The sequence below is a fragment of the Lepisosteus oculatus genome, chromosome 18 (genome assembly GCF_040954835.1).
Source record: "Lepisosteus oculatus isolate fLepOcu1 chromosome 18, fLepOcu1.hap2, whole genome shotgun sequence".
Taxonomy (NCBI): Eukaryota; Metazoa; Chordata; class Actinopteri; order Semionotiformes; family Lepisosteidae; genus Lepisosteus; species Lepisosteus oculatus.
In genome coordinates this window covers 22358009-22384027 of record NC_090713.1, presented here as the reverse complement: position 1 = coordinate 22384027, position 26019 = coordinate 22358009, and the positions used below count along the sequence as shown (strand labels likewise).

The 26019-nt window shown below is 59.7% G+C and overlaps 4 protein-coding genes and 1 non-coding gene across 6 annotated transcripts; 3 read left to right on the top strand and 2 right to left on the bottom strand.

The window, feature by feature from the left end:
• Nucleotides 1-5667: 5667 nt before the first annotated feature.
• Nucleotides 5668-9767, bottom strand: b4gat1 (beta-1,4-glucuronyltransferase 1). 2 transcript variants are annotated; one of them, XM_069180482.1, is made up of 2 exons: nucleotides 7737-9767; nucleotides 5668-6902 (listed from the first exon to the last, which is right to left on the bottom strand). In XM_069180482.1, exons 1-2 carry the CDS (start codon nucleotides 8835-8837, stop codon nucleotides 6648-6650), a joined length of 1356 nt encoding a protein of 451 aa, XP_069036583.1. In that variant the 5' UTR covers nucleotides 8838-9767; the 3' UTR covers nucleotides 5668-6647. The 2 variants fall into 2 exon arrangements, with proteins under 2 accessions (XP_069036583.1, XP_006642823.1); XM_006642760.3 differs by having other exon boundaries at nucleotides 5668-6839; nucleotides 7737-9760.
• A 319-nt stretch (nucleotides 9768-10086) lies between these two features.
• On the top strand, nucleotides 10087-10168 carry trnas-gcu (transfer RNA serine (anticodon GCU)). Its single transcript has one exon. It is a non-coding gene; the product is annotated as a tRNA-Ser (tRNA).
• A 1158-nt stretch (nucleotides 10169-11326) lies between these two features.
• pfdn2 (prefoldin subunit 2) lies at nucleotides 11327-15341 on the bottom strand. Its single transcript, XM_069180503.1, has 4 exons — nucleotides 15213-15341; nucleotides 13941-14029; nucleotides 12374-12497; nucleotides 11327-11665 (listed from the first exon to the last, which is right to left on the bottom strand). The coding sequence occupies exons 1-4, from the start codon at nucleotides 15300-15302 to the stop codon at nucleotides 11471-11473; spliced, it is 498 nt and encodes a 165-aa protein (XP_069036604.1). The 5' UTR covers nucleotides 15303-15341; the 3' UTR covers nucleotides 11327-11470.
• A 28-nt stretch (nucleotides 15342-15369) lies between these two features.
• nit1 (nitrilase 1) lies at nucleotides 15370-20270 on the top strand. The gene is made up of 7 exons (XM_006642808.3): nucleotides 15370-15503; nucleotides 16064-16224; nucleotides 17134-17364; nucleotides 17576-17679; nucleotides 18223-18359; nucleotides 18812-18937; nucleotides 19582-20270. Exons 2-7 carry the CDS (start codon nucleotides 16118-16120, stop codon nucleotides 19837-19839), a joined length of 963 nt encoding a protein of 320 aa, XP_006642871.3. The 5' UTR covers nucleotides 15370-15503; nucleotides 16064-16117; the 3' UTR covers nucleotides 19840-20270.
• A 485-nt stretch (nucleotides 20271-20755) lies between these two features.
• znf16l (zinc finger protein 16 like) lies at nucleotides 20756-24179 on the top strand. Its single transcript, XM_069180474.1, has 3 exons — nucleotides 20756-21604; nucleotides 22282-22473; nucleotides 22975-24179. Exons 1-3 carry the CDS (start codon nucleotides 20803-20805, stop codon nucleotides 23604-23606), a joined length of 1626 nt encoding a protein of 541 aa, XP_069036575.1. The 5' UTR covers nucleotides 20756-20802; the 3' UTR covers nucleotides 23607-24179.
• The last annotated feature ends 1840 nt before the right edge of the window (nucleotides 24180-26019 follow it).

Here is a 26019-nt window from a genome sequence, read left to right as displayed (position 1 = left end):
TCCCAGGGTGTTTCTCGAAAAGAGTAGGGGTGTAACCCCGGCGTCCTGGACAGATTTCCCATTGGCCCTTACCAGTCATTGCCTCCTAATAATCCCCCTCAGTGAACTGGCTCCATCACTCTGCTCTCCTCCCCACTGATAGCTGATGTGTGGTGAGCGTTCTGGCGCACTATGGCTGCCGTCGCATCATCCAGGTGGGGCTGCACATTGGTGGGGGTGGAGGGGATCCCCATTACCTGTAAAGCGCTTTGAGTGGAGTGTCCAGAAGAGCGCTATATAAGTGTAAGCAATTATTATTATTATTATGAAAAACAGCTCCTGGAACTCTTGCTCCAGCCTAAGGTGCGCTGTGGGAAGTATTTCACCGCGACACCGAGCTTCAGAACTGCAGTGTAGTCAGGAGGGGGGGGGGAGGCAGGTCACAGGGACGAAGGCCTGGTTCCACACAATCAAAACATTCAAAACGTCCTGTGAACTCATCAATAAAAACAAAATAGTTCAGCTAAGATATATTACATGGACATGGAGCACAGCAGCACAGTGGTCTGCACTGCTGGCCTGGCTTCCAATCCGAACGTGGGGCGCTGTCTGTGTGGAGTTTGCATGTTCCCCTGTGTTCCTGTGGGTTTCCTCCAGGTGCTCCGGTGTCCTCCCACAGTCCACAGACAAGATGGTGGGTTAATAAACTTTGGAGAAAATTGGTCCTTGCGTGTGTGTGTGCGTGCGTGTTCTGGACAGTGATTAGTACAGCGCAGTAGAGCCCAATGAGATCAGGGTAAAAGCACAGTTAGAGGACAGTAGAGCCCAGTGAGATCAGGGTAAAAGCACAGTACAGCACAGTAGAGCCCAGTGAGATCATGGTAAAAGCACAGTACAGCGCAGTAGAGCCCAGTGAGAGGAGGGTAAAAGCACAGTACAGCGCAGTAGAGCCCAGCGAGATCAGGGTAAAAGCACAAGTAGAAAATGGGCAGATGGAAAAACTTCTTTCCACAAAGGGTGGTATGTGGGACAGATGATGAAAACAGCCTGAATTCAACACCAATGAGCTACATCTGGCTCTCCTGTATGTGCTATAACCCTGGCTGGTGTGCATCTTCAGGAAGCTCACACCCTGCCCTCCTGCGATCCGGTGATGTAACAGGTGCTATTTGAGTTGTTTAGGAATGCTCAAGGACTTACGGGCTGTGCTTATTCTCACCTAATACTTTAATGCTCATTAATTCCTGCTCCAGTGACATCCCCCGCCCCCCCGCCCCCCACGCCCTCTCTGATCCAGCTTCAAGTCTGGCCTGGCTGCCACACTCCTGCACTGACCCTCCCCGTCTGATCTGGGGTCCAGGGGTACAGTCTGGGTCACACTGTACCCCTACAGTCCACAGCCCACCGGTCCAGTCTGGGTCACGCTGTACCCCTACAGTCCAGTCTGGGTCACACTGTACCCCTACAGTCCAGAGCCCACCGGTCCAGTCTGGGTCACGCTGTACCCCTACAGTCCACTCTGGGTCACACTGTACCCCTACAATCCAGAGCCAGCCGGTCCAGTCTGGGTCATACTGTACCCCTACAGTCCAGAGATCGTTGGTCCAGTCTGGGTCAAACTGTACCCCTACAGTCCAGTCTGGGTCACACTGTACCCCTACAGTCCAGAGCCTGCGGGTCCAGTCTGGGTCACACTGTACCCCTACAGTCCAGAGATCGCCAGTCCAGTCTGGGTCACGCTGTACCCCTACAGTCCAGAGATCGCCAGTCCAGTCTGGGTCACGCTGTACCCCTACAGTCCAGAGCCCGCCGGTCCAGTCTGGGTCACGCTGTACCCCTACAGTCCAGAGCCCGCCGGTCCAGTCTGGGTCACGCTGTACCCCTACAGTCCAAAGCCCGCCGGTCCAGTCTGGGTCACGCTGTACCCCTACAGTCCAGAGCCCGCCGGTCCAGTCTGGGTCACCCTGTACCCCTACAGTCCAGAGATCACTGGGACCAGACTGCACAGGGTCAAACAGGAACCACATTTTCACACCTCCTCCTTAATCTAAATCCCGACTGACGGTTCCCCACTGGCGAGATTCCCGCGGGAGGCAGGACGCGCTCCCCTGCCCCTGTGATGTGACGAGGCCCGGAATTCGCGGTCCGATGACCACATCGACCGGCCCGCCGCTCCTCCAGGTCCCGACACTGACCCTCCCTGGGGATGAGCTCCACGCCGGCTGACCCTCTCCTTGGACCCCCCCACCCCCCAGGACGTCCGGGAGGGATCGTAAGAGGGGAGGGTCTCCCCACGGGCTGGTCTCCCCACTGCCAGCGCATTGTCGGGCTCAAAACACAGGTCTGGGCCCAGCAGGACCGACTGTGGAAGACCGTGTCTCCCCCAGCAGGACCGACTGTGGAAGACCGTGTCTCCCCCAGCAGGACCGACTGTGGAAGACCGTGTCTCCCCCCAGCAGGACCGACTGTGGAAGACCGTGTCTCCCCCAGCAGGACCGACTGTGGAAGACCGTGTCTCCCCCAGCAGGACCGACTGTGGAAGACCGTGTCTCCCCCCAGCAGGACCGACTGTGGAAGACCGTGTCTCCCCCCAGCAGGACCGACTGTGGAAGACCGTGTCTCCCCCCAGCAGGACCGACTGTGGAAGACCGTGTCTCCCCCAGCAGGACCGACTGTGGAAGACCGTGTCTCCCCCAGCACGACCGACTGTGGAAGACCGTGTCTCCCCCCAGCAGGACCGACTGTGGAAGACCGTGTCTCCCCCCAGCAGGACCGACTGTGGAAGACCGTGTCTCCCCCCAGCAGGACCGACTGTGGAAGACCGTGTCTCCCCCAGCAGGACCGACTGTGGAAGACCGTGTCTCCCCCAGCAGGACCGACTGTGGAAGACTGTGTCTCCCCCAGCACGACCGACTGTGGAAGACTGTGTCTCCCCCCAGCAGGACCGACTGTGGAAGACTGTGTCTCCCCCCAGCAGGACCGACTGTGGAAGACTGTGTCTCCCCCCAGCAGGACCGACTGTGGAAGACTGTGTCTCCCCCCAGCAGGACCGACTGTGGAAGACTGTGTCTCCCCCCAGCAGGACCGACTGTGGAAGACTGTGTCTCCCCCCAGCAGGACCGACTGTGGAAGACTGTCTCCCCCCCAGCAGGACCGACTGTGGAAGACTGTGTCTCCCCCCAGCAGGACCGACTGTGGAAGACTGTGTCTCCCCCTCTCCAGCAGGACCGACTGTGGAAGACTGTGTCTCCCCCCCCCAGCAGGACCGACTGTGGAAGACTGTGTCTCCCCCCCAGCAGGACCGACTGTGGAAGACTGTGTCTCCCCCCAGCAGGACCGACTGTGGAAGACTGTGTCTCCCCCCAGCAGGACCGACTGTGGAAGACTGTGTCTCCCCCCAGCAGGACCGACTGTGGAAGACTGTGTCTCCCTCTCCAGCAGTAGGGACTGTGGAAGACTGTGTCTCCCCCCAGCAGGACCGACTGTGGAAGACTGTGTCTCCCCCCAGCAGGACCGACTGTGGAAGACTGTGTCTCCCCCCAGCAGGACCGACTGTGGAAGACTGTGTCTCCCCCCAGCAGGACCGACTGTGGAAGACTGTGTCTCCCTCTCCAGCAGTAGGGACTGTGAAAGACTGTGTCTCCCCCCAGCAGGACCGACTGTGGAAGACTGTGTCTCCCCCCAGCAGGACCGACTGTGGAAGACTGTGTCTCCCCCCCAGCAGGACCGACTGTGGAAGACTGTGTCTCCCCCCAGCAGGACTGACTGTGGAAGACTGTGTCTCCCCCCCAGCAGGACCGACTGTGGAAGACTGTGTCTCCCCCCCAGCAGGACCGACTGTGGAAGACTGTGTCTCCCCCCCAGCAGGACCGACTGTGGAAGACTGTGTCTCCCCCCCAGCAGGACCGACTGTGGAAGACTGTCTCCCCCCCAGCAGGACCGACTGTGGAAGACTGTGTCTCCCCCAGCAGGACCGACTGTGGAAGACTGTGTCTCCCCCAGCAGGACTGACTGTGGAAGCCTGTGTCTCCCCCAGCAGGACTGACTGTGGAAGCCTGTCCCCCCCCCCCCCCCCCAGCAGGCCGCTAATCCGTTATCCCTGCTAACAGCTCCTGGGAGCACTAGACAGGGGGCCAGCCCTGATCGACAGTGTCGTAAAGCCCTCCTCCAGCCCTAATTAGCCATCTAGCTCAAGCTGCTGTGATAAGCTGTGATAAGCCCCTCTTTGCCTCACCAACCCTGCTGGAAAACAGCCCCTCCCCCAGCCTTCTGGCACAGCCAGAGAGAGAGCCTCACGCCACACAGAGATCACACTCCTGCTCCGCGCTGACGACCTGCTCCTGCCCACAGCACAGGGGCTGCAGCAGCACTGTCAGACCTGGGCACTGCCAGCCCATCTGGACCCAGAACAGCAGAGCCTGGCCCTGCTGGAGCAAGACTGTCAGACCTGGGCACTGCCAGCCCATCTGGACCCAGAACAGCAGAGCCTGGCGCTGCTGGAGCAGGACTGTCAGACCTGGGCACTGCCAGCCCATCTGGACCCAGAACAGCAGAGCCTGGCGCTGCTGGAGCAGGACTGTCAGACCTGGGCACTGCCAGCCCATCTGGACCCAGAACAGCAGAGCCTGGCGCTGCTGGAGCAGGACTGTCAGACCTGGGCACTGCCAGCCCATCTGGACCCAGAACAGCAGAGCCTGGCGCTGCTGGAGCAGGACTGTCAGACCTGGGCACTGCCAGCCCATCTGGACCCAGAACAGCAGAGCCTGGCGCTGCTGGAGCAGGACTGTCAGACCTGGGCACTGCCAGCCCATCTGGACCCAGAACAGCAGAGCCTGGCGCTGCTGGAGCAGGACTGTCAGACCTGGGCACTGCCAGCCCATCTGGACCCAGAACAGCAGAGCCTGGCGCTGCTGGGGCAGGACTGTCAGACCTGGGCACTGCCAGCCCATCTGGACCCAGAACAGCAGAGCCTGGCGCTGCTGGAGCAGGACTGTCAGACCTGGGCACTGCCAGCCCATCTGGACCCAGAACAGCAGAGCCTGGCGCTGCTGGGGCAGGACTGTCAGACCTGGGCACTGCCAGCCCATCTGGACCCAGAACAGCAGAGCCTGGCGCTGCTGGGGCAGGACTGTCAGACCTGGGCACTGCCAGCCCATCTGGACCCAGAACAGCAGAGCCTGGCGCTGCTGGATCAGGACTGTCAGGGCTGGGCACTGCCAGCCCATCTGGACCCAGAACAGCATCTGGGAGTTTGGGGGTCGCCTCTCAGACCAGGAGTACACTCAATGGGACAAACACTCCACAGCAACTCTGCACACAGAGTTCTGTAGAAACACTCTCCATGTGCAGGACTGAATTAGGCTAATACCCACTGCAAATCAGCATACAGAAGAGAGCAATACAATATTGGTTAGAACTGAATTCGTATCACCACAAGGCCCTGCTGAGCCCAGAGAAGAGCCCCCTGAGCCAGCTGGTCCTGAGGCTCCCCGACACCAGCCAGCCTCAGGACAACACAGCTACAGCACAGGACACACAACACCGCCTCAGACACTGGGACAACACGCTCCGAATTCAAGAAGGAGAGGAGGAGGAACACAGAACGGGCAGGAAAGCGTGGGAGGGGAAAACTGAAGGGGGGAGGAATCGAGGAAGCTGCAGTCGAAAGGCAAGACATAGAAAGAAAGATAACTTTTGCAAAAGTCTCATTTATATCTCAAGAGTTTTGATACAACGATCAACATAAATACACAAAACCTGTAGCTGCTGCAGTACAGTACTGAGCACCTTCACTGAGGATGGGCGGGTAACACAACACTGCGCGGTCACTCAGTGATGCCGGACACACGGGCTCGTGACCCAACGGGATTCCTCAATCAGACCCCGTCCGGCACGAGAGCGACCCCTGCAGTCTGCTGCCACCTGGTGTCGGCGGGCGGGACTGCAGGTCACTGTGACCAGAGAGCTGCAGGCAAACCAGTAAAGAAACCAGACTGGACCCCCCTCTGTGGGAAGTGGGTGGCGGCAGGGGGTTTATTCATAAATAAATTCACTTTAGCTGCAGATTTCACGTTTACGACAACCCGGAGAATAAAAAAAAAAACACGAAAAATCCGAACAGCGGGACGTTTCTCCCAGTTCCAGAGCCGTCCAGTGTCCCTTTAGTAGGGTTTCGGGTCACAAGGTCACAAGGTCGTTGCCGTGACCACCAGTCAGGGCTTTAGAGCGCCAGAGACGTCCCGGCTCTCCCGAAGTGCCCTTCCTGTCGGCCTGCCCTTCAGTACAGAGCCTCACCGCCCCCCGGCGCGAGACTCATCTCCCTCGGGGCAGCGCACACACCGCCATCTCACGCCAACACCACCCGAGTGGCTTTCAGTATTAACGACCCACTCCACACAGCCGGGTCGCTCCGGGACGAGCCTCTGCCACACACCCACAACGCTCTGCGTGTCCGCGGTCAGACCCGGCTGGCACAGCGCCGACACCAAGCACCCAGCAGACCGGCTGTCCTCCCGGTCCGACAGGTCCGGACCAGAACCCCCGGACCGGCTGTCCTCCCGGTCCGGACCAGAACCGCCGGGCCAGCCGTCCTTCTGGTCCCAGCCTGTGACTGTGGCTCTGCTCCCGGGGTGTGCGTGGCCCGGCCCTGCCCGGCCCGGCGAGCTATGTCAGCAGCGCCGCGTGGAGGAGGGGTACTTGGCCTTCAGCCCCTCCTTGAAGCGGCGGAACAGGACCCGGTTCTGCCGGTTCTCCTCCTCCTTCTGGGCGTGGAACTCCCCCGCCACCTTGAACCCGCGGTGGACCAGGAAGGCCGAGCTGAGCACCGAGAAGCGATACCCAGCAACATGGAGCTCACAGGCCTGGGGCAGAGAGAGGGGAGAGACTGAGAGAGGAGGAGAGAGGAGAGGGAGGGAGGGGAGAGACTGAGAGAGGAGGGGAGGAGAGAGAGGGAGGAGACAGACTGAGAGAGGAGGAGAGAGGGAGGAGACAGACTGAGAGAGGAGGAGAGAGGGAGGAGACAGACTGAGAGAGGGAGGAGACAGACAGAGAGAGGGAGGAGACAGACAGAGAGAGGGAGGAGACAGACAGAGAGAGGGAGGAGACAGACAGAGAGAGGAGGGGAGAGGAGAGAGGAGAGGGAGGAGACAGACAGAGAGAGGAGGGGAGAGGAGAGAGGAGAGGGAGGAGACAGACTGAGAGAGGAGGAGAGAGGGAGGAGACAGACTGAGAGAGGAGGAGAGAGGGAGGAGACAGACTGAGAGAGGGAGGAGACAGACAGAGAGAGGGAGGAGACAGACAGAGAGAGGGAGGAGACAGACAGAGAGAGGAGAGAGGAGAGGGAGGAGACAGACTGAGAGAGGAGGAGACAGGGAGGGGAGAGGGAGGAGACAGACTGAGAGAGGAGGAGAGAGGAGACAGACTGAGAGAGGACGGGAGAGGGAGGAGACAGTCTGAGAGAGGAGGGGAGAGAGAGGGAGGAGACAGACTGAGAGAGGAGGAGAGAGGGAGGGGAGAGGGAGGAGACAGGGAGGGGAGGGGAGGGGAGAGGGAGGAGACAGGGAGGGGAGAGGAGAGGTGACAGAGGGAGGAGACAGGGAGGGGAGGGGAGAGGGGAGGAGAGGGGGGACACAGGGAGGGGAGGGGAGAGGGGAGGAGAGGGGGGACACAGGGAGGGGAGAGGGGAGGAGAGGGGGGACACAGGCAGAGGAAGGGGGGACACAGGGAGGGGAGAGGGGAGAGGGGGACACAGGCTCTACCTGGCTGATGCGGTTGAAGCCGTACTGCCGGAAGCTCTCGTCGAAGGGCGGCAGGCCGCGCGCCCCGATGTAGAAGGGCTCCCAGGGGTCCGTCCAGGCCAGCGTGTAGGCCACCTCCAGCTCGGCGCCGGCCCCCCGCCCGCGCCAGTTCACCCACTGCGAGTAGTTGGTGGGCGCCTGGCACCTCGGGCACAGCTCCTCGTAGAAGGGGCGCACCTCGCCCACCTGGTACAGCTGCAGCAGCTCGGCCTTGGCGGCGGGCACCCGGCGGGCGTGGCGGATCTCGAAGGCGGGCACCACGAAGACCTCGCGGGGGGCGGGGCGCCGGCGCCGCAGCAGGCCCAGGAAGAGGCGGGGCAGGTCGGCGCTGGGCACCATGTCCACGTCGGCCACCAGCACGTACGGGGCGCCCTCCTCGGCGGCGCCGCGGGCCACGTTGCGCAGCAGGTTGTTGGGGTACGACACGTTGCCCCCCAGCGCGTAGTTCCGCAGGCGCCCCCGCTGGGCCTCCAGGCGCGCCCACACGCCCCCGCAGTCCCCCAGGCCCGCGAACGGCGCCCTGTCCTCGGCGGGGAAGCTGGCCGCCTCCCCGGACGGGCACACCAGGTGGAGGTCGACCAGCGCCCGCACGCCGGGGCAGAAGACGCTCAGGGCGTAGGCCAGCGCCGTGGCCAGCCTGGCGTCGGCGCCGTGGGCGAAGACGGCCACGGACAGCGGGGCCTGCCAGCGCTCCAGCAGCGGGCCCAGCTGGTGCAGGTTGTTGATGGACGTGTGGGTGGCCAGCGCCAGGGCCGGAGCCTCGGGCCGCCGGCCGGCCGAGAAGTCGCTCTGCAGCAGGTTCTTGTAGACGCGGTACTGGCCGCTGCCGTCGAAGATGCCGCCGGTGGCCAGCGAGAACTTGAGGCGCTCCTTGTGCGCGTCCCTCTGGGCCGGCCGGGCGCCCCGCCTCGCCGCCGCCCCGAACAGCTCCGAGTAGCGGTAGCGCTGCTGCCGGCCGTGCAGGCGGGACAGGAAGGACAGGTAGAGCAGCTGCAGGAGCGCCACGGCGGCCAGGGCGCCCAGGGCCATCTTGAACAGCGAGCAGTTCTTGGGGAGATGCATTTCCCCAGCCCCCAGCCCCCAGCCCCCTTGCAGAGCTCACGCCTTCATCGCCCCCTGCTCTCCTCTCCTCTCCTCTCCTCTCCCCCGCGGGCTTGTCCTCCCTGGGCTGTGCAGGGGCTCACCGGCTCGGCGTCCCTATGCGCTGACCAGCCTCTCCCTCCTCAAGCCCCCGGCCGCATCGGAGATCCGTGCAGAGAGCCTGCAGGGTCGCACCAAAACATTGCGGAGCCGCGGCTGCGCTCTGCTGCCGCCCGTAACACCTCGTATATACGCGCACACTGACATGTCCCCCGAGGTCCGTTCGGCTCTCTCGATCAGAAGTCCAGAGCCGACACGTCACACACACACACACACAAAATATGTATAATTAATCTGACAGTAATACGGGTTAGGGGGTAGATATCACATTCAGAAAACACAGTGGTCCAACGCTACTCCCTGATGCTTGCAAATGCAATATGAACTAAACTCCATAACAGTATGTGAAAAATAATTTAAAAAGGCCAAAAAAAACCCACCGTTGATATATGCCATAAACTTACTTATTGTGCCATGATTTGTGATTAAATCCGGAACTGTATTGTTAAGTTTTTGTGTTGTCGTTGTTGTTGATCACTTGTACGTCTTCAATACATTTTCTCCTTTGTCTTATTCGAAATTAGATACAAGTTTTAAAAAAATAAGTCCAGAGCCACCCCGCATGATTTACCTTAATGAGTTTGACGTTTAACGGCGATTAAATGGAGAAAAAAAAAACACTCAATTTTTTAAAAGAAAAAAAAAAGATGTTTACAGAACTCGGGATTTAAAGATATATCTGTACATGTGATATGGTTATTACGGTAATAGAAAACATCCCGAGTGAGCAGGTTTGGTTTGCGGCGGCAGGTGTTACCGCAGGGCGCCCTCTGTCGGCGAGGGGGTGTTCTAACAGCGCCCGTCGGAAATGAAATCTTTCCAACTCCCCATGAATTCTAAAAATAAACTCCGCGTTTTTAAACACGATACGAGTGCTCGATTTTCATCTTAGATTTCGTTGACCTGGTGATTTGATTCGGGTGGACCTCCAGCTCTTCTCGCTTCTTAGAGAGAGCAGGTCGACGCGAATTCCGTTCTGGCGCTGTGAGCTGAGGTCTTGTGTTAAACGCCCGCGGTTTTTACAAAATTACAAAAAGATACCAAAAATCGAAGCTTTGTAGACTGGATGGGAAGACCAGAAAAAGAGTACTTCAAGGCACCGTTGTCGAGAGACGAGGTGGCCGAGTGGTTAAGGCGATGGACTGCTAATCCATTGTGCTCTGCACGCGTGGGTTCGAATCCCATCCTCGTCGGAATCCTATTTTTTTGTTATTTTCCGCTTATTCGTAAATTAGTCTTTAAAATTTAAAAGGGATCCAAAAAACTGTTACAGAAATAAACTACGAGAAGTATACAATGTGGTTTCACATTGAATTGTTGTTTTTTTTCCCCAAATCCGAGTTTAGGAGCTGTTTTAATTTATTGGGCAGCAAGAGTCTTTTTCCTTTTATTACAGTATTTTATCTATGAAATATCACGGGATGTTCATCATAAAACGCACTACTGTGATATTATTGCTCAGTGATGCATCATACACGCCTCAATCCGGGACAGACACGCACCGGAAGCGGCGCCATCTTGGCTCAAACATTTCAGCATAGGACCCCGCATTTGGAATCAAAATGGCTCCCATTCCCCCCCCCCCAGCTCCGTAGTGGAACGAGTATAGATGAATGCCACACTGAAAAATGAAGCACGTCGTGTCAGCTCTCCACTCGAAACATGGATTTCAAAAGTACGATGGGGGGACACAAATCTGATTTAGTTTCCCAAACGTGCATGGTGCTCAGTCCAAATATCTGCACAGAAGTGCACAAAACGTATCTTCCTTGTGAGCCTTCTCCGGCATTCCAGAGCTATATAGATCATCTTGTACAAAACATTGAACGGCCTAACGCAGGTGCAGTGACTTATGTCAGGACAGTAAGTCTGACTGCCTAAGAACAGCAGGGCAGCCCGAAACTTTCCAAGTTATTTTGCTAGCGTTTTTTTAACGCGAGGAACGAGCACAACTTGATCCACTAACCGAAACAGGAGGAAGTTCTTTACGTAAAGGGTGGTGGGAGCGTGGAACAAGATGCTGCACATCGGTGGGGGAGGGGAGTCCCCGTCACCTGTCAAGTGTTTTGAGTGGAGTGTCTAGAAAGGCGCTATACAAGTGTAAGCAATTTATAATCATTATTATTAACAAGCTGCCCAGCCCACTGGTCAAGAGCTGAGACTCAGGCTTCTTTCAAGAAACCCCTGGATGAGATCCTCAGATCAATGGGCTCCTCACTGCCATTAAGGGGCCAGATGGCTCCTAAGTTGCGATTCATTTTATACCTTATGTACGGGAAGGACCATGTGATTGTTCTGGACTGAAATGCATTATAAGTGGTAAAGAAGCAAAAAATAAACAGAGTCTCCAATGACTTTTTAGGTTTTTATTCATAAAGCAAAACAAAATTAAAAAAAAAACTCTACACACAAATACATTACAGACATGGCAAACTGTGCACGCTCTGGCCTGCGAAAAACTGCGACGCCAGCCCCTCCCACCAGCGCGGGCGTCGCTAGGAGACCAGCACACCAGCCCCGCCCTTGGACCCGCCCCCTCCCCCATCACTCTCCCGGTTGGCCGAGCCCGCCGCTTTCCCCGCCCCCTCCTCCTCGCCCACCAGTCGGATGTTGTAACGCTCCCGGTACTCGTTCAGCTCCCGCCCCTTGGTCTGCATCTGCGCGTTGAGCGACTCCACGATCTTGGAGATCTGGGAGAGGGGGCGGGGAGAAGGGTCAGCACACACACAGGAGGCAAGCTCATCACTCTCACACCAACGTATAAAACGTGAGCAAAAAAAATAAATAAATGTGGTATGATTCTCCCCTTCACTTCCTCACACGATCTGAAATGCCCTCCTACCTCTCGACACACACCCATGAGGAGACCGGCAGAACTAAGCCCTCTCCAGCACCACGCTGAATCCTCCGAGGATGACCTCCCCCTTGAACCCCGGCCCCGCCCGGCCCGATCCGGCCCAGCCCACTGGTGCCCTTCCAGAGCCGTGACGGCTTGGGACCGGCCAGCCACACGGGTTCTGGGCCGAAGCCAGTACCCAGGGAGACAAGCTGGACTGTGGGACAGGTGCCAGGGTGGCGCTGCTGCCTCTCAAAACGGGGGCCCTGGGGTGCTGTCTGCGTGGAGTCTACATGTCCCCCCCCCACCAGGTTCACATGGGCTTCCTCCCACCGTCCAAAGACATGATGGTGGATTTCCCGGGATTCTGGTGAAAACTGGGCCCGGTGTTTAATGTGTGATGGACTGGTGTCTCGTCCAGGGTGTAGCCCGCCTTCTGCCCACTCTTTGCCGGGACAGGCCCCGGCTCCGCACCGCGACCCCGAACTGGAGGGGCCGTCAGGAAACGGGTGGACGGTGCCGGGCCCCGGCGCCCTCCCTCCCGGCCGGGCGCCGGCCTCACCTGCTCCTTGTTGCTCTCCAGCGCCGGCAGCACCTCCCTCACCGTCCGCTCCACCAGCACGCCGCCCACCAGGCGGAAGCACTTCCGCGCCGGGTCCACCTCGCGCAGGGTCTCGATCACCAGGCTGGCGGGACACGCACAAGCACAGGGCAGCTCAGGCCAGGCTGCAGGCACAGCGCCCCCTCCTGGACCAGGACTGGACACCCCCGCTGCAGACACACTGACCCCTCCTGGACCAGGACTGGACACCCCCGCTGCAGACACACTGACCCCTCCTGGACCAGGACTGGACACCCCCGCTGCAGACACACTGACCCCTCCTGGACCAGGACCGGACACCCCCGCTGCAGACACAGCGCCCCCTCCTGGACCAGGACCGGACACCCCCGCTGCAGACACACTGACCCCTCCTGGACCAGGACCGGACAGCCCTGCTCCAGACACACTGACCCCCCCTGGACCAGGACCGGACACCCCTGCTCTAGACACACTGACCCCTCCTGGACCAGGACCGGACAGGCCCGCTGCAGACACACTGACCCCCTCCTGGACCAGGACTGGACAGCCCTGCTGCAGACACACTGACCCCTCCTGGACCAGGACCGGACACCCCCGCTGCAGACACACTGACCCTTCCTGGACCAGGACCGGACACCCCCGCTGCAGACACACTGACCCCTCCTGGACCAGGACCGGACACCCCCGCTGCAGACACACTGACCCCTCCTGCACCAGGACCGGACACCCCCGCTGCAGTCACACTGACCCCTCCAGGACCAGGACTGGACAGCCCTGCTGCAGACACACTGACCCCTCCTGGACCAGGACTGGACACCCCTGCTGCAGACACACTGACCCTTCCTGGACCAGGACTGGACACCCCTGCTGCAGACACAGTGCCCCCTCCTGGACCAGGACTGGACACCCCCGCTGCAGACACACTGACCCCTCCTGGACCAGGACTGGACAGCCCTGCTGCAGACACACTGACCCCTCCTGGACCAGGACTGGACAGCCCTGCTGCAGACACACTGACCCCTCCTGGACCAGGACTGGACAGCCCTGCTGCAGACACACAGCCCTTGTCTATGTAGATGAGGTGTAGAGTATGTGTATAGAGTCCATGTACTTCTATATATCCTAGGGCACTCTTGAGCTGGGAGGCACGGTGGTGCAGTGCTCAGGGTTGCTGTCTCACAACTCTGGGGTTCTGGGTTCTATTCTGGACTAGAGGAGCTGTCTGTGTGGAGTTTGCATGCTCTCTCCGCATTCGCATTGGGTCTCCTCCCATGCTGGTGGGGGAACTGGCTTCTGGGAAAACTGGCCCTGTTGTGAGTGTCCTGCCCTGGACTGATGTCCCATCCAGGGTGTATCCTGGTGCATCCTGCTTGCTGGGATAGACTCCAGCTCCCCAGGGACCCTGTACTAGATAAAGCGGTCAGAAGATGGCCGGATATGTATTCAGCGCAGTAACAGGTGGAACACTGTGTCCACCTGCAGAGCCGAACCCCTGGGAATGAGGATCTGCACAGGGTCCGGACGGGAGCAGGCGGCCAGCAGACGGTACCTGTGCTCGTTGATTTCCATCTCCAGCTCCGCTGCCTTGGACGCCATGCTGCGCTGCTCCTGTCTCATCCTCTGGAACCCGGCCACCACCTGACAGAGGGAGACACGTCAACAGACTGGACAGGTCCACACACTGCACTGAGAGAGAGGGGTTCATACAGACTGGACACTCCAGTCCATTAACACTGCACTGAGAGAGAGAGAGGGGTTCATACAGACACACTGACTGGACACTCCAGTACATTAACACTGCACTGAGAGAGAGAGGGGTTCATACAGACACACTGACTGGACACTCCAGTACATGAACACTGCACTGAGAGAGAGGGGTTCATACAGACACACTGACTGGACACTCCAGTACATGAACACTGCACTGAGAGAGAGGGGTTCATACAGACTCACTGACTGGACACTCCAGTACATTAACACTGCACTGAGAGAGAGAGGGGTTCATACAGACACACTGACTGGACACTCCAGTACACTAACACTGCACTGAGAGAGAGAGGGGTTCATACACACACACTGACTGGACACTCCAGTACATTAACACTGCACTGAGAGAGAGAGGGGTTCATACACACACACTGACTGGACACTCCAGTACATTAACACTGCACTGAGAGAGAGGGGTTCATACAGACACACTGACTGGACACTCCAGTACATGAACACTGCACTGAGAGAGAGGGGTTCATACAGACACACTGACTGGACACTCCAGTACATTAACACTGCACTGAGAGAGAGGGGTTCATACAGACACACTGACTGGACACTCCAGTACGTTTCCCTTACCCGTTAAGCAAAACGGGAGCTATTATTAGTGAGGATACAATCATCATATTTTTGTGCCACTAGAAGTAATAAAAATACGGTAGCCAGTGACTGTTCCGACAAATTCGTCGTATTTCGTGAAAACGCCGCGTCCAAACCCGGCTCATCGCCGTACTGTACACGGTAACGGTCCGGTTATCAACACGGGCGTTTCAGTCCACAATAAAAACCGTGCGCCCCCTGCGACAGGGGGGGGTCTCGTCTGCCGTGCGGTAGCTCATCAGAGCCCGTGTCGCGTCCCGTCGTGTCACCGCACTGCAGAGATTGCATTACTGCTGGTGTTTCCAGAAATCGGGGCTGCTCGGGTTGCGGCGCTGGGCTCAGGCGAGCGTGCGATCAGCCGCCGCATGCCCACACCTCCTCTGCCGCCCCCTCCCCTTCCCAAACCCGGTCCGCCTGGAGAACGGGGCTCCCCGCCGGCCTCGGGCGTTACCTGCTCGGCCGTGGGGCCGGACTGCTTCCCTCCGCCGCTGTTGCTTTTACCACCGGCCGTGCCGCCGCTGCTGGCGCTGCTCGCCGCCATCTTGACTAGGGGAACGGCCGTGCTCCCAGGACCCCTCCTTACTACCCGGGGCTGCCCCGCCAGCTGCCTGCTGGACACCAACGCGAGAAGCGCCGAGACGTAGCCTACCCGTGCGACAACCACGCAAATTCTTTTAATGATAATTTAAAAAAACAAACAAACAATTAGGTCTGAGGGAAATTCACCTTTAATGGAAAACAGGTAATTGTAATTCATCGAAAACAGCCATTGTCAACATGCCTAGGAAATTTCGTTTTAAGATATTTAGCTGCAGGGGGGAAAAATGTCATTTGTTGTCATTATCGTGTAAAGAAGCATTTTCGCTGTATTTGAAATGTGATCTTGTGTACTTCTGAACAGGTATTATAGCGATAATAGACGCATTAAGTCCGTTAATCGTGGAGATCCTCAGGTGGAAACGCATGACCTGTTTATATAAAGTTAGACTAACAGGGTATGCATACTGCTGTAGATCTGTAACGCCAGAATGAACAATATAGGCTCTTTCTTTTCATGTCAACCCGTGATCAATTTCTTCCTGAACACAGGTGTAAGCCTAAAACTCAGAGTGCATGTCCTGGACGGTTGTTTCTAACTTTGTTTAATAAAGTAAATCATCTGATACCCAAGGTAATCATTCTGGTTGCAGTTCGGAGAAACGAAATAAAAAAAACGCACACAAAACAGTTCAAAGTGCGCCTTCACCAGCGGCCACACTCTATTGGTCACAATACTGGGGCTGTTCTGTTAAATTACAACAGGAGGAGCGACGACCTTTTCTGCCTCGATTGAGGTTCCTGCTCTGGGCTCCGTCCATGCTGCGACGCGGGACGCTGTGGAGTCGAGCGAGCTACGCCTGGAGCACAGCCCTCCGATACACGAGTTTCACGTCTCGGAGAGCGCGCCCAGGCGACCAGGAGAGGTAAACACGCCCCGTGGACCGGCGGGGTATTTAATGGCCGCCGTACTGTACGTGAAAAGCCCGCTTTGTTTGAAAATCTTATCCCGTTCCTCTTGGTCAGGTTTGGGTGTGGTGCCGGTGGGGGCAAAGTGGATCAGTGGTTTGCACTGCTGCTGCATGGATACATTTTCGCACCTGGGGTGCTGTCTGTGTGGAGTTTGCATGTTCTCCCCAGGAGAAACTGGCCCCGGTGTGTGTGTGTGTGTCCCATCCAGGGTGGACCCCACCTTGCGCCCGTTGCTTGCTGGGATAGGCTCCGGTTCCCCCCTGTACTGGATACAGTGGTGAGAGAAGGGCTGGGTAGAGCCCAGGTCTCTGCTGTAAAGGGCACTTGTCTGGCTCTCTGTCCCAACGGGTTGACCTCAGTTTATACTCCAGACCGTCTTCAAACCCAGCCCCTTCAAACTCGGGCTCCTCAGAGCATAAGAGAGGTTACAAACTAGGCCTGCAGTGGTGGTCCTGATCCATACAGGTCACCCCCCCTCATCGCCGGCAAACTTGTTTAAGTGACTGATCAGTGCAGCGAGTCAGAATTGTGATGTTATTTATTGTGTCATCTCTACACTTCTACAGCTGTCCTCTGGACCCCCACTCAGAGCGCTTTACAGCTCATGGGGATCCCCTCCACCCCCCAGCAGTGTGCAGCCCCACCTGGGTGAGGCACAGTCCGCTCCCCCCACCCCAGCTCTCAGCGTGATGGAGCCAGTTCAGAGAGGGGTGCCTGAACTGATCCCGGTCCCCCCTCCTGGGACTGAGGCTGGTCCGTCCGGAAGTCCGTTGGGCTTAAGCTGCAGCTGAGGCTGACTCCTGTCCAGTCCCGGGGAGGGGGAAGACTAACACAGGCGCGCTCTCCCCCTCCCTCCTTCCCAGGATGAGCTCCCGCAAGCCGGTGGCCGCGCTGTGCCAGGTCACCTCCACGCCGGACAAGGAGGCCAACTTCGCCAGCTGCGAGGGGCTGGTGGAGCGGGCGCGCGAGGGCGGGGCCTGCATGGCCTTCCTGCCCGAGGGCTTCGACTTCATCGGCTCGGGCCGCGAGGAGACGCTGGAGCTGGCGGAGGCGCTGGAGGGCGAGACGGTCGGGCGCTACGCGGCCCTGGCCAGGTCCGTCCACCGGGGGGCGGCCTGGGGGCTCGTTACTCGCTCAGGCTCTGTTCCCTGCTCTTACTCACATGGAGGAGGAGGAGGAGGAGGAGGGTGGCATCTTTCCCAGTAGAACCAGGAAATAAACCGTAGAGTCCAGGAGAAGCACAAGAGCTGGGTGCCCCCCGTCGTCCAGGGCCTGTCTGACGTCCCTCCCAATTCTCCCTCTCAGGAAACTGGGGATCTGGCTGTCCCTGGGGGGGTTCCACGAGCGAGGGGAGGACTGGGAGAGGGATCGCCGGATCTACAACAGCCACGTGATCCTGGATGACCAGGGTACGCAGCCCCCCACCCCGTCCTGTCCTGTCCTGTCCTGTCCTGTCCTGTCGTGCTGTTCCATCCACCCACCCATTCTCCCACCACTTCTTCCAGCTCACCGCCGAAGTGAAGCAGGAGCCTATCCCAGCAGGCAGCGGGCGAAAGGCGGGGTACACCCTGGAAGGGATACCAGTCCATCACAGGGCAAAACACACGCATGCACGCACGCTCACACTCACACCTGGGTCGATTTCCCAGAAGCCAAGTAACCCACTGGCGTGTCTTTGGACTGTGGGAGGAAACCCACGCAATCACAGGAGAACATGCAGACTCCACACAGACAGCACCCCTGGTCCGGAATTTAATGTGGGGCCCTTAGCACAGCGAGGCATCATGTTGACCACTGCTGTTTTTACATTGGTCATAATACCTGCTGTCTGTGGCTGAAAAAAGTCAGAAAATTCTACAATGATCAAATAATTCATCATTCATAATTCATTCAGGGCATGGTGACATGACCCCTGTCACTCCACGGCCACACTCATCCTCTCTTTCTCCCAGGTCACATTGCAGCCGTCTACAGGAAGTGCCACCTGTTTGACGTGGAGCTGACAGGAAGGGGCGTGTCCCTGAAAGAGAGCTCCTTCACCATCCCGGGACCCTGCATCGTCCCCCCCGTCCAGACGCCCCTCGGCAAGGTTACGATTCTTCTCTTCTCTCTTTCACCGTTATCTCCAGCACCGGGGCAGCCGAAGACCACGGGCTGTTAATGGGCTGCCGGTGCAGAATGAACACTGTGCGTCTCCCAGGTGGGGCTGCTGGTGCAGAATGAACACTGTGCGTCTCCCAGGTGGGGCTGCAGGTGCAGAATGGCCACTGTGCGTCTCCCAGGTGGGGCTGCTGGTGCAGAATGGAGGCTGTGCGTCTCCCAGTTGGGGCTGCTGGTGCATAATGAACACTGTGCATCTCCCAGGTGGGGCAACAATTCAGTGGAGGATGATGTGGGTCTCCCCCTTTATGTGAAATGCTCTGCTATACCAGTACAAATCCAGTCTGCTATTACTGATATCACCAGAACTTTTAATTTGACTGAGTCAGGTAAGGTCTTCAGCTGTAATTAATGATCGCATCCAGCTGTTTTGTTTTCCAGCTGGGACTGGGCGTGTGTTATGACCTGCGCTTCCCTGAGTTCTCATTGGCCCTCGTGCGGAAGGGGGCGGAGATTCTAACCTATCCTTCAGCCTTCACCGTGGCAACGGGGACCGCCCACTGGGAGGTGAGGAAGTGACCTCACGGACGCGATGGAGAGGAGGACGGGGTGGGCGGGGCCGACGTGTGTACGGCAATCTTTCAGTGAGTTTTAGGACTGCTGTCGGTAGCAGTGTCTCTGCTGGGCTTGAGCAGGGAGATCCACAGACACGGACTTGTGTCGTCCCTGGTGTTTTCGGCACAGAGAGATGGCCTGGGTGCCCAATGTGAGAAGCCCACACAAGCAGTCATGCACACATTCTTAAGTCATGGGTGTCAAACCCAGTTCCCTACTCCACATTAACCCTGAGTGTCGTTGGGCGACTTGGACACATGCAGGACGATCCTACAGGCCAAAGCCTAGTGAGGCCCTGTTGTTGGTAACTGACCTTAACTTGACCTGGGAAACCAAATCTAATCGCCTCTCGGGCGTTAGAAAGTAGTTTAAAATTGAAGAAATGATTAACTTGTCTGGGGCAATGAGAGAGACTTCATTGACACCCGAGATCTTCATCATTCCTCAGTCGAACCCGAGCCCCTCCAGGCTGTTCTGGTTTGTACGCAGCCCGGCCCGGGGTGACTTCATCGCTGCAGTTGGCGGGAGTGTGGGTGAAGGTGATCGAAGGAGAGGGGTCCCCGTCTCTGAGGCCTGTTCCTCTGCGTGTGCCCCAGGTCCTGCTGCGTGCCCGGGCGATCGAGACGCAGTGCTTCGTGCTGGCCGCCGCCCAGGTGGGGCGCCACCACGCCCGCCGCGCCTCCTTCGGCCACGCCCTGGCGCTGGGGCCCTGGGGCGAGGTGCTGGGGGCCTGCGGGGCCACGGAGCCCGGGCTGGCGCTGGTGGAGGTCGACCTGCAGCGCCTGCGGGAGGTGAGGAGGGACATGCCACTGCAGCAGCACCGGCGGGGGGAGCAGTTCTACAGCCAGGACTGAACCACTGGACACCTGCGGCGGGGGGAGCTATTCAACTTGTTCTCCTATTCTGTGTGCAGCCCTGGGGGGGGCAGCACAGAGTCCCACTGCTTCTGCTTGCAGCCTCTGACCTTAATGACCTAATTGAACATTAAGCAATTAATTTATGGTCAGTTTCTTCAGTTTGTAATCTGTACCGAACTGAAAAGCTTCTTCCTCCCTGAGCTTCTGGGGCTGTAGCGAAATCTGGGGTACGTCCCTGAGCTCTGGGGTACGCGCTTAAACAGGCGCAGTGGCCGCACTGCGTTGTTGTAGCGCCCCCTGGCGTGTGAAGGAGAGGAGAGCCGCCGCGGTTCTGCGTCGGCACTGAGCTCCGTGAGAATATCTCCCGTGCCGCTGGAACTGTCACATAAATTCTGCTTCGGTTATTAAAATCACTTTTTCAGATCTGATTATTTTCTTGTCGTTACTGCGTTAGGTTCACGGCTTTCGCCAGTGTGACCGAGAGCGGCGATGTTTTACAATAAAAACCACAGATGGCGTACACCAATACGACTTCGTTAACACGCAGCGTGCCCAAGGAAAGAGGAGTTTTGCGCTCCTCGTACGGTTAGAAAGTGATCTTCTTCCGTGTACAAGTGTTCAAACGACATTTATTTCAAAAAGTTTTAAGTAGCTGCGTCTGCCAGCGCAGTGCTGTAAAAGAACAAGTCGAGGTTTATTCCTTGCTGAAAAGAGACCCAACGTCTCTTCCTCTTCGGGGGATGTGACACCCGACAGCTGACACCTGAAGAAGGCTCCACAGACGAAACGTTGCCCCTCTCTTTTCTTTTCGGCAGTTCATAACCCTTTACCTGTTGCTTTATTATATAAAAAAAAAGCGGACAATCTGTTTTTGAGGACAGCGTGTCGGAAACACAGAGCGTCAGTGGCGGAGTCCAGCGGCAGGTGGCGCTGTGGGTTACAGCTCTAGGCTGAAACTCGATGGTGCTTCAAAGAGCTGTCAACACAACCAGCCGCAGCAACGGGGACTTACAAAGAGCCGCGATGAGCCGAAAAAGGAGTCGTTTCTCCTCCGCCGTTGCCGAGCCGCCGGACCTGAAGAAGGTGTTCATGGACTCCGCGGGCCAGAGCGACGACGACTTCGCCGACCTGGGCGCCGAGCCGGAGCTGCAGGTGTCGGTGTCCGAGATCGCCGATCACCTGGGCAGGAGCATCTCCTGGGCGCTGGACGCCGCCTTGCGCCAGATCCGGAGGGTGGTGAGCGCCAGGATCCGCGTTTTAAGGCTGGAGCTGCAGGACAAAACCGCAGAGATCGAGGTGCTCCGGGCCCGGCTGGAGACGGCGGGTCCGGGGCCGGTGTCGGTCCCCGCTCGGGGGCCGGCCGCGCTGGGCGCCAGACCCCCCCCGGCCGGGCAGCCGGCCATCAGGCCCGGGGACCTCAGGAAGCTGAAAGCGGGCGCCCCCGAAATTAAAAAGGAGAAGGTCAACGCCATCTGCGACTACCTCATGAAGGACAAGAACGCCCGCAGCAAGAGCGGCGCCTGGTTCGGCGGAGCCGCCCCCTCCGGCACCGACAAGGAGCGGGTTCCGAGCTCCCCGCCCCCGCTGTGGGCCGAGCCCGGCCCGGAGGAGCAGCCCGGAGGGGGAGCTGTGGAGGGCGGCCCCGTCTCGGAGGAGCTGTTCGCCCTCCTGCCTTCACACGGGAAGCTGCTGGACCGGTACCATGGTCCGGACTCTGCTGGAGAGCTGTCGCCAGGCGACTCACCTCGGTACCTGCAGCCAGGTAACTGTCGCCAGGCAAGTCACCTAGGTACCTGCAGCCAGGTGACTGTCGCCAGGCAGCTCACCTAGGTACCTGCAGCCAGGTGACTGTCGCCAGGCAGCTCAGCTAGGTACCTGCAGCCAGGTAACTGTCCCCAGGCAAGTCACCTAGGTACCTGCAGCCAGGTGACTGTCGCCAGGCAGCTCAGCTAGGTACCTGCAGCCAGGTGACTGTCCCCAGGCAAGTCACCTAGGTACCTGCAGCCAGGTGACTGTCGCCAGGCAGCTCAGCTAGGTACCTGCAGCCAGGTGACTGTCGCCAGGCAGCTCAGCTAGGTACCTGCAGCCAGGTGACAGTCGAAGTCAGGATTGGATCCATTTCTAGAATAAATGCACATTCCCGCACAGACAGTGTTTCAGATCTGACGCTGGTTCATTACTGTTAAGATTCCGTTATGAGCCGCCAATCCGTGGGATCAGTATTGACTAACAGTCAGATACGCTCGCTAGGGGTCCCGAGGCCAGACAGAGCAGTGAGGAGGCACTGCTGTAGGAGGTGAGCAGAAACATCGGGGGTGCCTGGGCGCACCCCGGATCTGAACCTGCACCCCCTGGCGCTGCCCTGCAGGGGGCGTGTTTGACACCCCACTGTGCAGTGTTTCGAGGGGTGTAAGGAGTCCCTCTGTGTGTCGCCCCCAGGTGTGCAGCTGTTCAAGAGTGACATGGGACCGGCGCCCAGTGATCCCGGGGACGAGGGGCCCCCCGGCGACGCCCCCCCAGCCCCCGCCGGCGGGCCCGCGGAGCAGACCTGGGGGGCCCTCGGATCCGCGGGGGACGGAGTTCCCATCCAGGCTCTGGAGGGAGTGGAGCGTCTGGACGGAGGCGGGCCAGGTGAGGGGCCGGCGACAGGGGTCAAGCTCTGTCCCGGGGAATGAGCCAAGGTCCGTACGGCGCGAGCCGGGAAGATCGCCCCCAGAACCGGTCCTGGTCGCTCTGATGTCACTCCAAAGCTGGGGACTGGGTCTCACGGGCTGGGGGACCTCCGCCAGCAAAACAAGCTGGGGTCTCGGGTCACAGGTTCGAGCCAGCCATGGGTGGGATTCCCCACGGTGAGGAATTCACCCATGGGCTATCAGGTGGGATGGGTTCACGTGGGCTAACAGCGCCCCCTGGTGGCAGGCTGGCGGGGAGGGGCTGTGGTGCCCTGGCGGGCGCAGAGGGACGAGCGTCTTCGTTCCTCCTTCCCCCACCCAGCTGGTGACTCTGGACTGGGTGGGTGGACCGGAAATTACATTGTGGTTCCGACTCCGTTCCTGTCCATCCCAGAGAGAGACCTTCGCGCTGGCTCTTCCTGAACATCCCCCTCATCTCTCTCTCCCTCTGTGTCTCCAGGCCCGCGGGCCCAAGCCGAGGCCTGCCTCTGCCCCTTCTGCGGAACCTTCTGTCCCAGCGCCGCGTTCCTGGGGGAGCACCTGAAGGCGGCGCACCAGGGGGACGGCGAAGCCGCCGGCCGGACCCTGCCCGCGGCGCCGGCCCCGAGCCCGGCCCACCGCCGCCCCCCGCCGGCGGGCGAGGGGGCGGGGGCGGAGAGGAGGGCCGGCGGCGGGTACGAGTGCCCGGACTGCGGCCGGCGGTTCAACTACCTGGGCAACTTGCGCCAGCACCAGCGCATCCACACGGGCGAGAAGCCGTTCGCCTGCGGGGAGTGTGGGGGGCGCTTCCGGCACGCGGCCCAGCTGAAGAGCCACCGGCTGGGCCACAGCGGCGCCGAGAGCCCCTTCGCCTGCCCCGAGTGCGGCAAGGGCTTCCCGGTGCTGTCGGGCCTGAAGCGGCACCAGCGGGTCCACACGGGCGAGAGCCCCTACCAGTGCCCGGACTGCGGCCGGCGCTTCAAGGAGCTGGGCAACCTCTACACCCACCAGCGCATCCACAGCGGCGCCACGCCCTACCAGTGCGCGCGCTGCCAGCGCCGCTTCCGCCACCTGGGCACCTACAAGAGCCACCGCTGCACCCCCGCCAGCTGAGCCGGGGGGGGCACCCAGGAGAGGAGACGTCCGATCCCCCTGCCAGCCCCTCGATGCGAACCCTCTCGCCCTCCGGCCCGCCCGCCCTCTGAACCGGCTTCCTCTTCTGATCCGGGGTAGCGGGGGGCGGGGGGGGAGTGGCCACGCCCGGCCCAGACGAGCGACAGCGGCGCAAGGCGGGGTACACCCCGCCCGCCCCAGGGACGTCGGCCCCTCCCGGCCCCTTTCAAACCCCTCTCCTTCCCGAGTCGAGACCTGGGCGGCGCTGCCACCCTGTGGGCGTGACGTGGCGCTGCAGGCGGGGGCCGCGGGGGGCCGGTTGGCGCGGAGCTGCTGGGCTGAGCCGGACGGACGTCCTTCTGGACTGCGGGCGGCGTGGAAGCAGCCCCAGGGATCCCGGGACACCGCGGGGTCAGAGAGGAGGACGGGATTCCGACCGGAAGTTTACCGCTCCGAAGCCAGTGGTCTGCGGGCGACAGCCGCCGGGGCAGATCCGTGCGTCTCCCCCGGGGGTCAGGGGCTGGAGAGAGGGAGGCAGAGAGATCCCGACAATAAATCTGTTCTGAAATAAAACGCTCATCTCTCCTGTCGAGTTCGCTTTCTGCTCCGATGCCGATCCGGGTCGAGCTTGGGTTTAATGACCATTAGGATTTCATGACGATGAGGTGTTGGAGACCATCCGTTCTCTCACCTCTGCGTCCAGTCCGGGGTCCCTGGGGAGCTGGAGCCTATCCCAGCGAGGACACTCTGGACGGGACACCGGCCCATCACAGGGCACACAGAGGGACACGCACACTCGCACCCAATTAGCTCGCCCGCGTGTCTTTGGACTGAACATGGCGAGATCATGCAGACTCCACACAGACAGGACCTAGGTCTGAAACTGGCCCCAAGCACCAGTTGTTTATCACAGGTCAGAGTCCCCTCAGATATATAGATATACATGTGTATTCTGTACACATACACTACGCCTAATCTACATGTCCAGTCCTGGGCCAGGAGGGGGCGCTGGGTCTGCAGCGGGGGTGTCCAGTCCTGGTCCAGGAGGGATCAGTGTGTCTGCAGCGGGGGTGTCCAGTCCTGGTCCTGGAGGGGTCAGTGTGTCTGCAGCAGGGGTGTCCAGTTCCGGGCCAGGAGGGGCGTTGTGTCTGCACCTGGACGTGGACTGGACACCCCTGGCATATATAGTGTGGCCTTTTTGCCTCACAACCCCGCCCGCTTTCCCCCTGTGGCGATGAGCGCGTCCAGGTTGTCCCTGGTATTCCCCGGACCACACAAGCCAAAAGGACAGGGCTCGGGCAGCTGGGCACCGGAGCAACGCGCTCGCTCTCCCAGGCTGATCCCAGGAGCATGATCCCACTGCGCCCGGGGGAGCTCGTCTCCAGCAGCGGAGCAGTCCAGAGGCCGATCCCAGCGGGGCAGCGAGCGAGCGACACATGGGCAAGGGGGGGGGACCAGCCGAGGGCGCCCCCTCCTCCCTGCCTCGTTCACGGCTCCGCTCGGCTGGACGCGGAGGCGGGTCCGAGTGTCTGGCGCCTCTGCAGGCCGCCGCGCTCTGGCCGGACCCAGAGGACCACGACAGACGAGCTGCGCTGGCACTGCGGCACTGCCCTCTCGATACCGGCGCCGCTCGGGGGACACGTCTTGCATCGATCCCCCCCCCCCCCCGCCAAGACAGGAGGGGGGCGCACAGCGCACAGAGGCGGCGATGCTCGGCGACGGACAGGAGCGCTCCGGCTCCTCGCCTCCCGTCGCCATGGCAACCGCCTCCCTTAACCAGCACCACATCCTCACTGGAGGCTGGAGCTCAGGCGTGTGTCGGGGGGGGGGATGAGAGCCTCCAACAGGCCCCCCAATCACCCTCCTCCCTTCCTGCCTGCCCCCCCCCACCCCCATCTCCCAGATCCAGCCCCTTGTGTGCAGACGGGATCTGTGGCAGGATAACCCACCCCAGCTGCTCCGCCCTCCTCCCTGAATCCGGTCCCAGCTCACAAACGGTGACCCGGAGCTTTGACCAGCGACAAAGGGGCAACCCAGCACCCACCCCGAAACCCGAGACGGGGGTACACAAGCAGAAACATCTAAAACCCGGGACAGGAGGCGCTTCTTTACACAGAGGGTGGTGGGAGAGTGGAGCAAGCTGCCCAGCCCCGTTGCTGGGGCCCGATACCCTGGGTTCTTCCAAGAAAACACGGGATGAGATCCTTCAGTAAGGACAGGAGGCGCTTCTTTACACTAAGGGTGGCGGGAGTGTGGAGCAAGCTGCTGAGCCACATCGTGGAAGAGGAGATTCACAGAATGGCTTGGGTGATGAATTCTCGTAGGGATCGATTGACATGTTTTGCTAATGTCTTCCGTCAGGGAACCGATCAGTAGAAGGGGAGGATCCTTCTGCTTTGCCATGTGTCCTGCA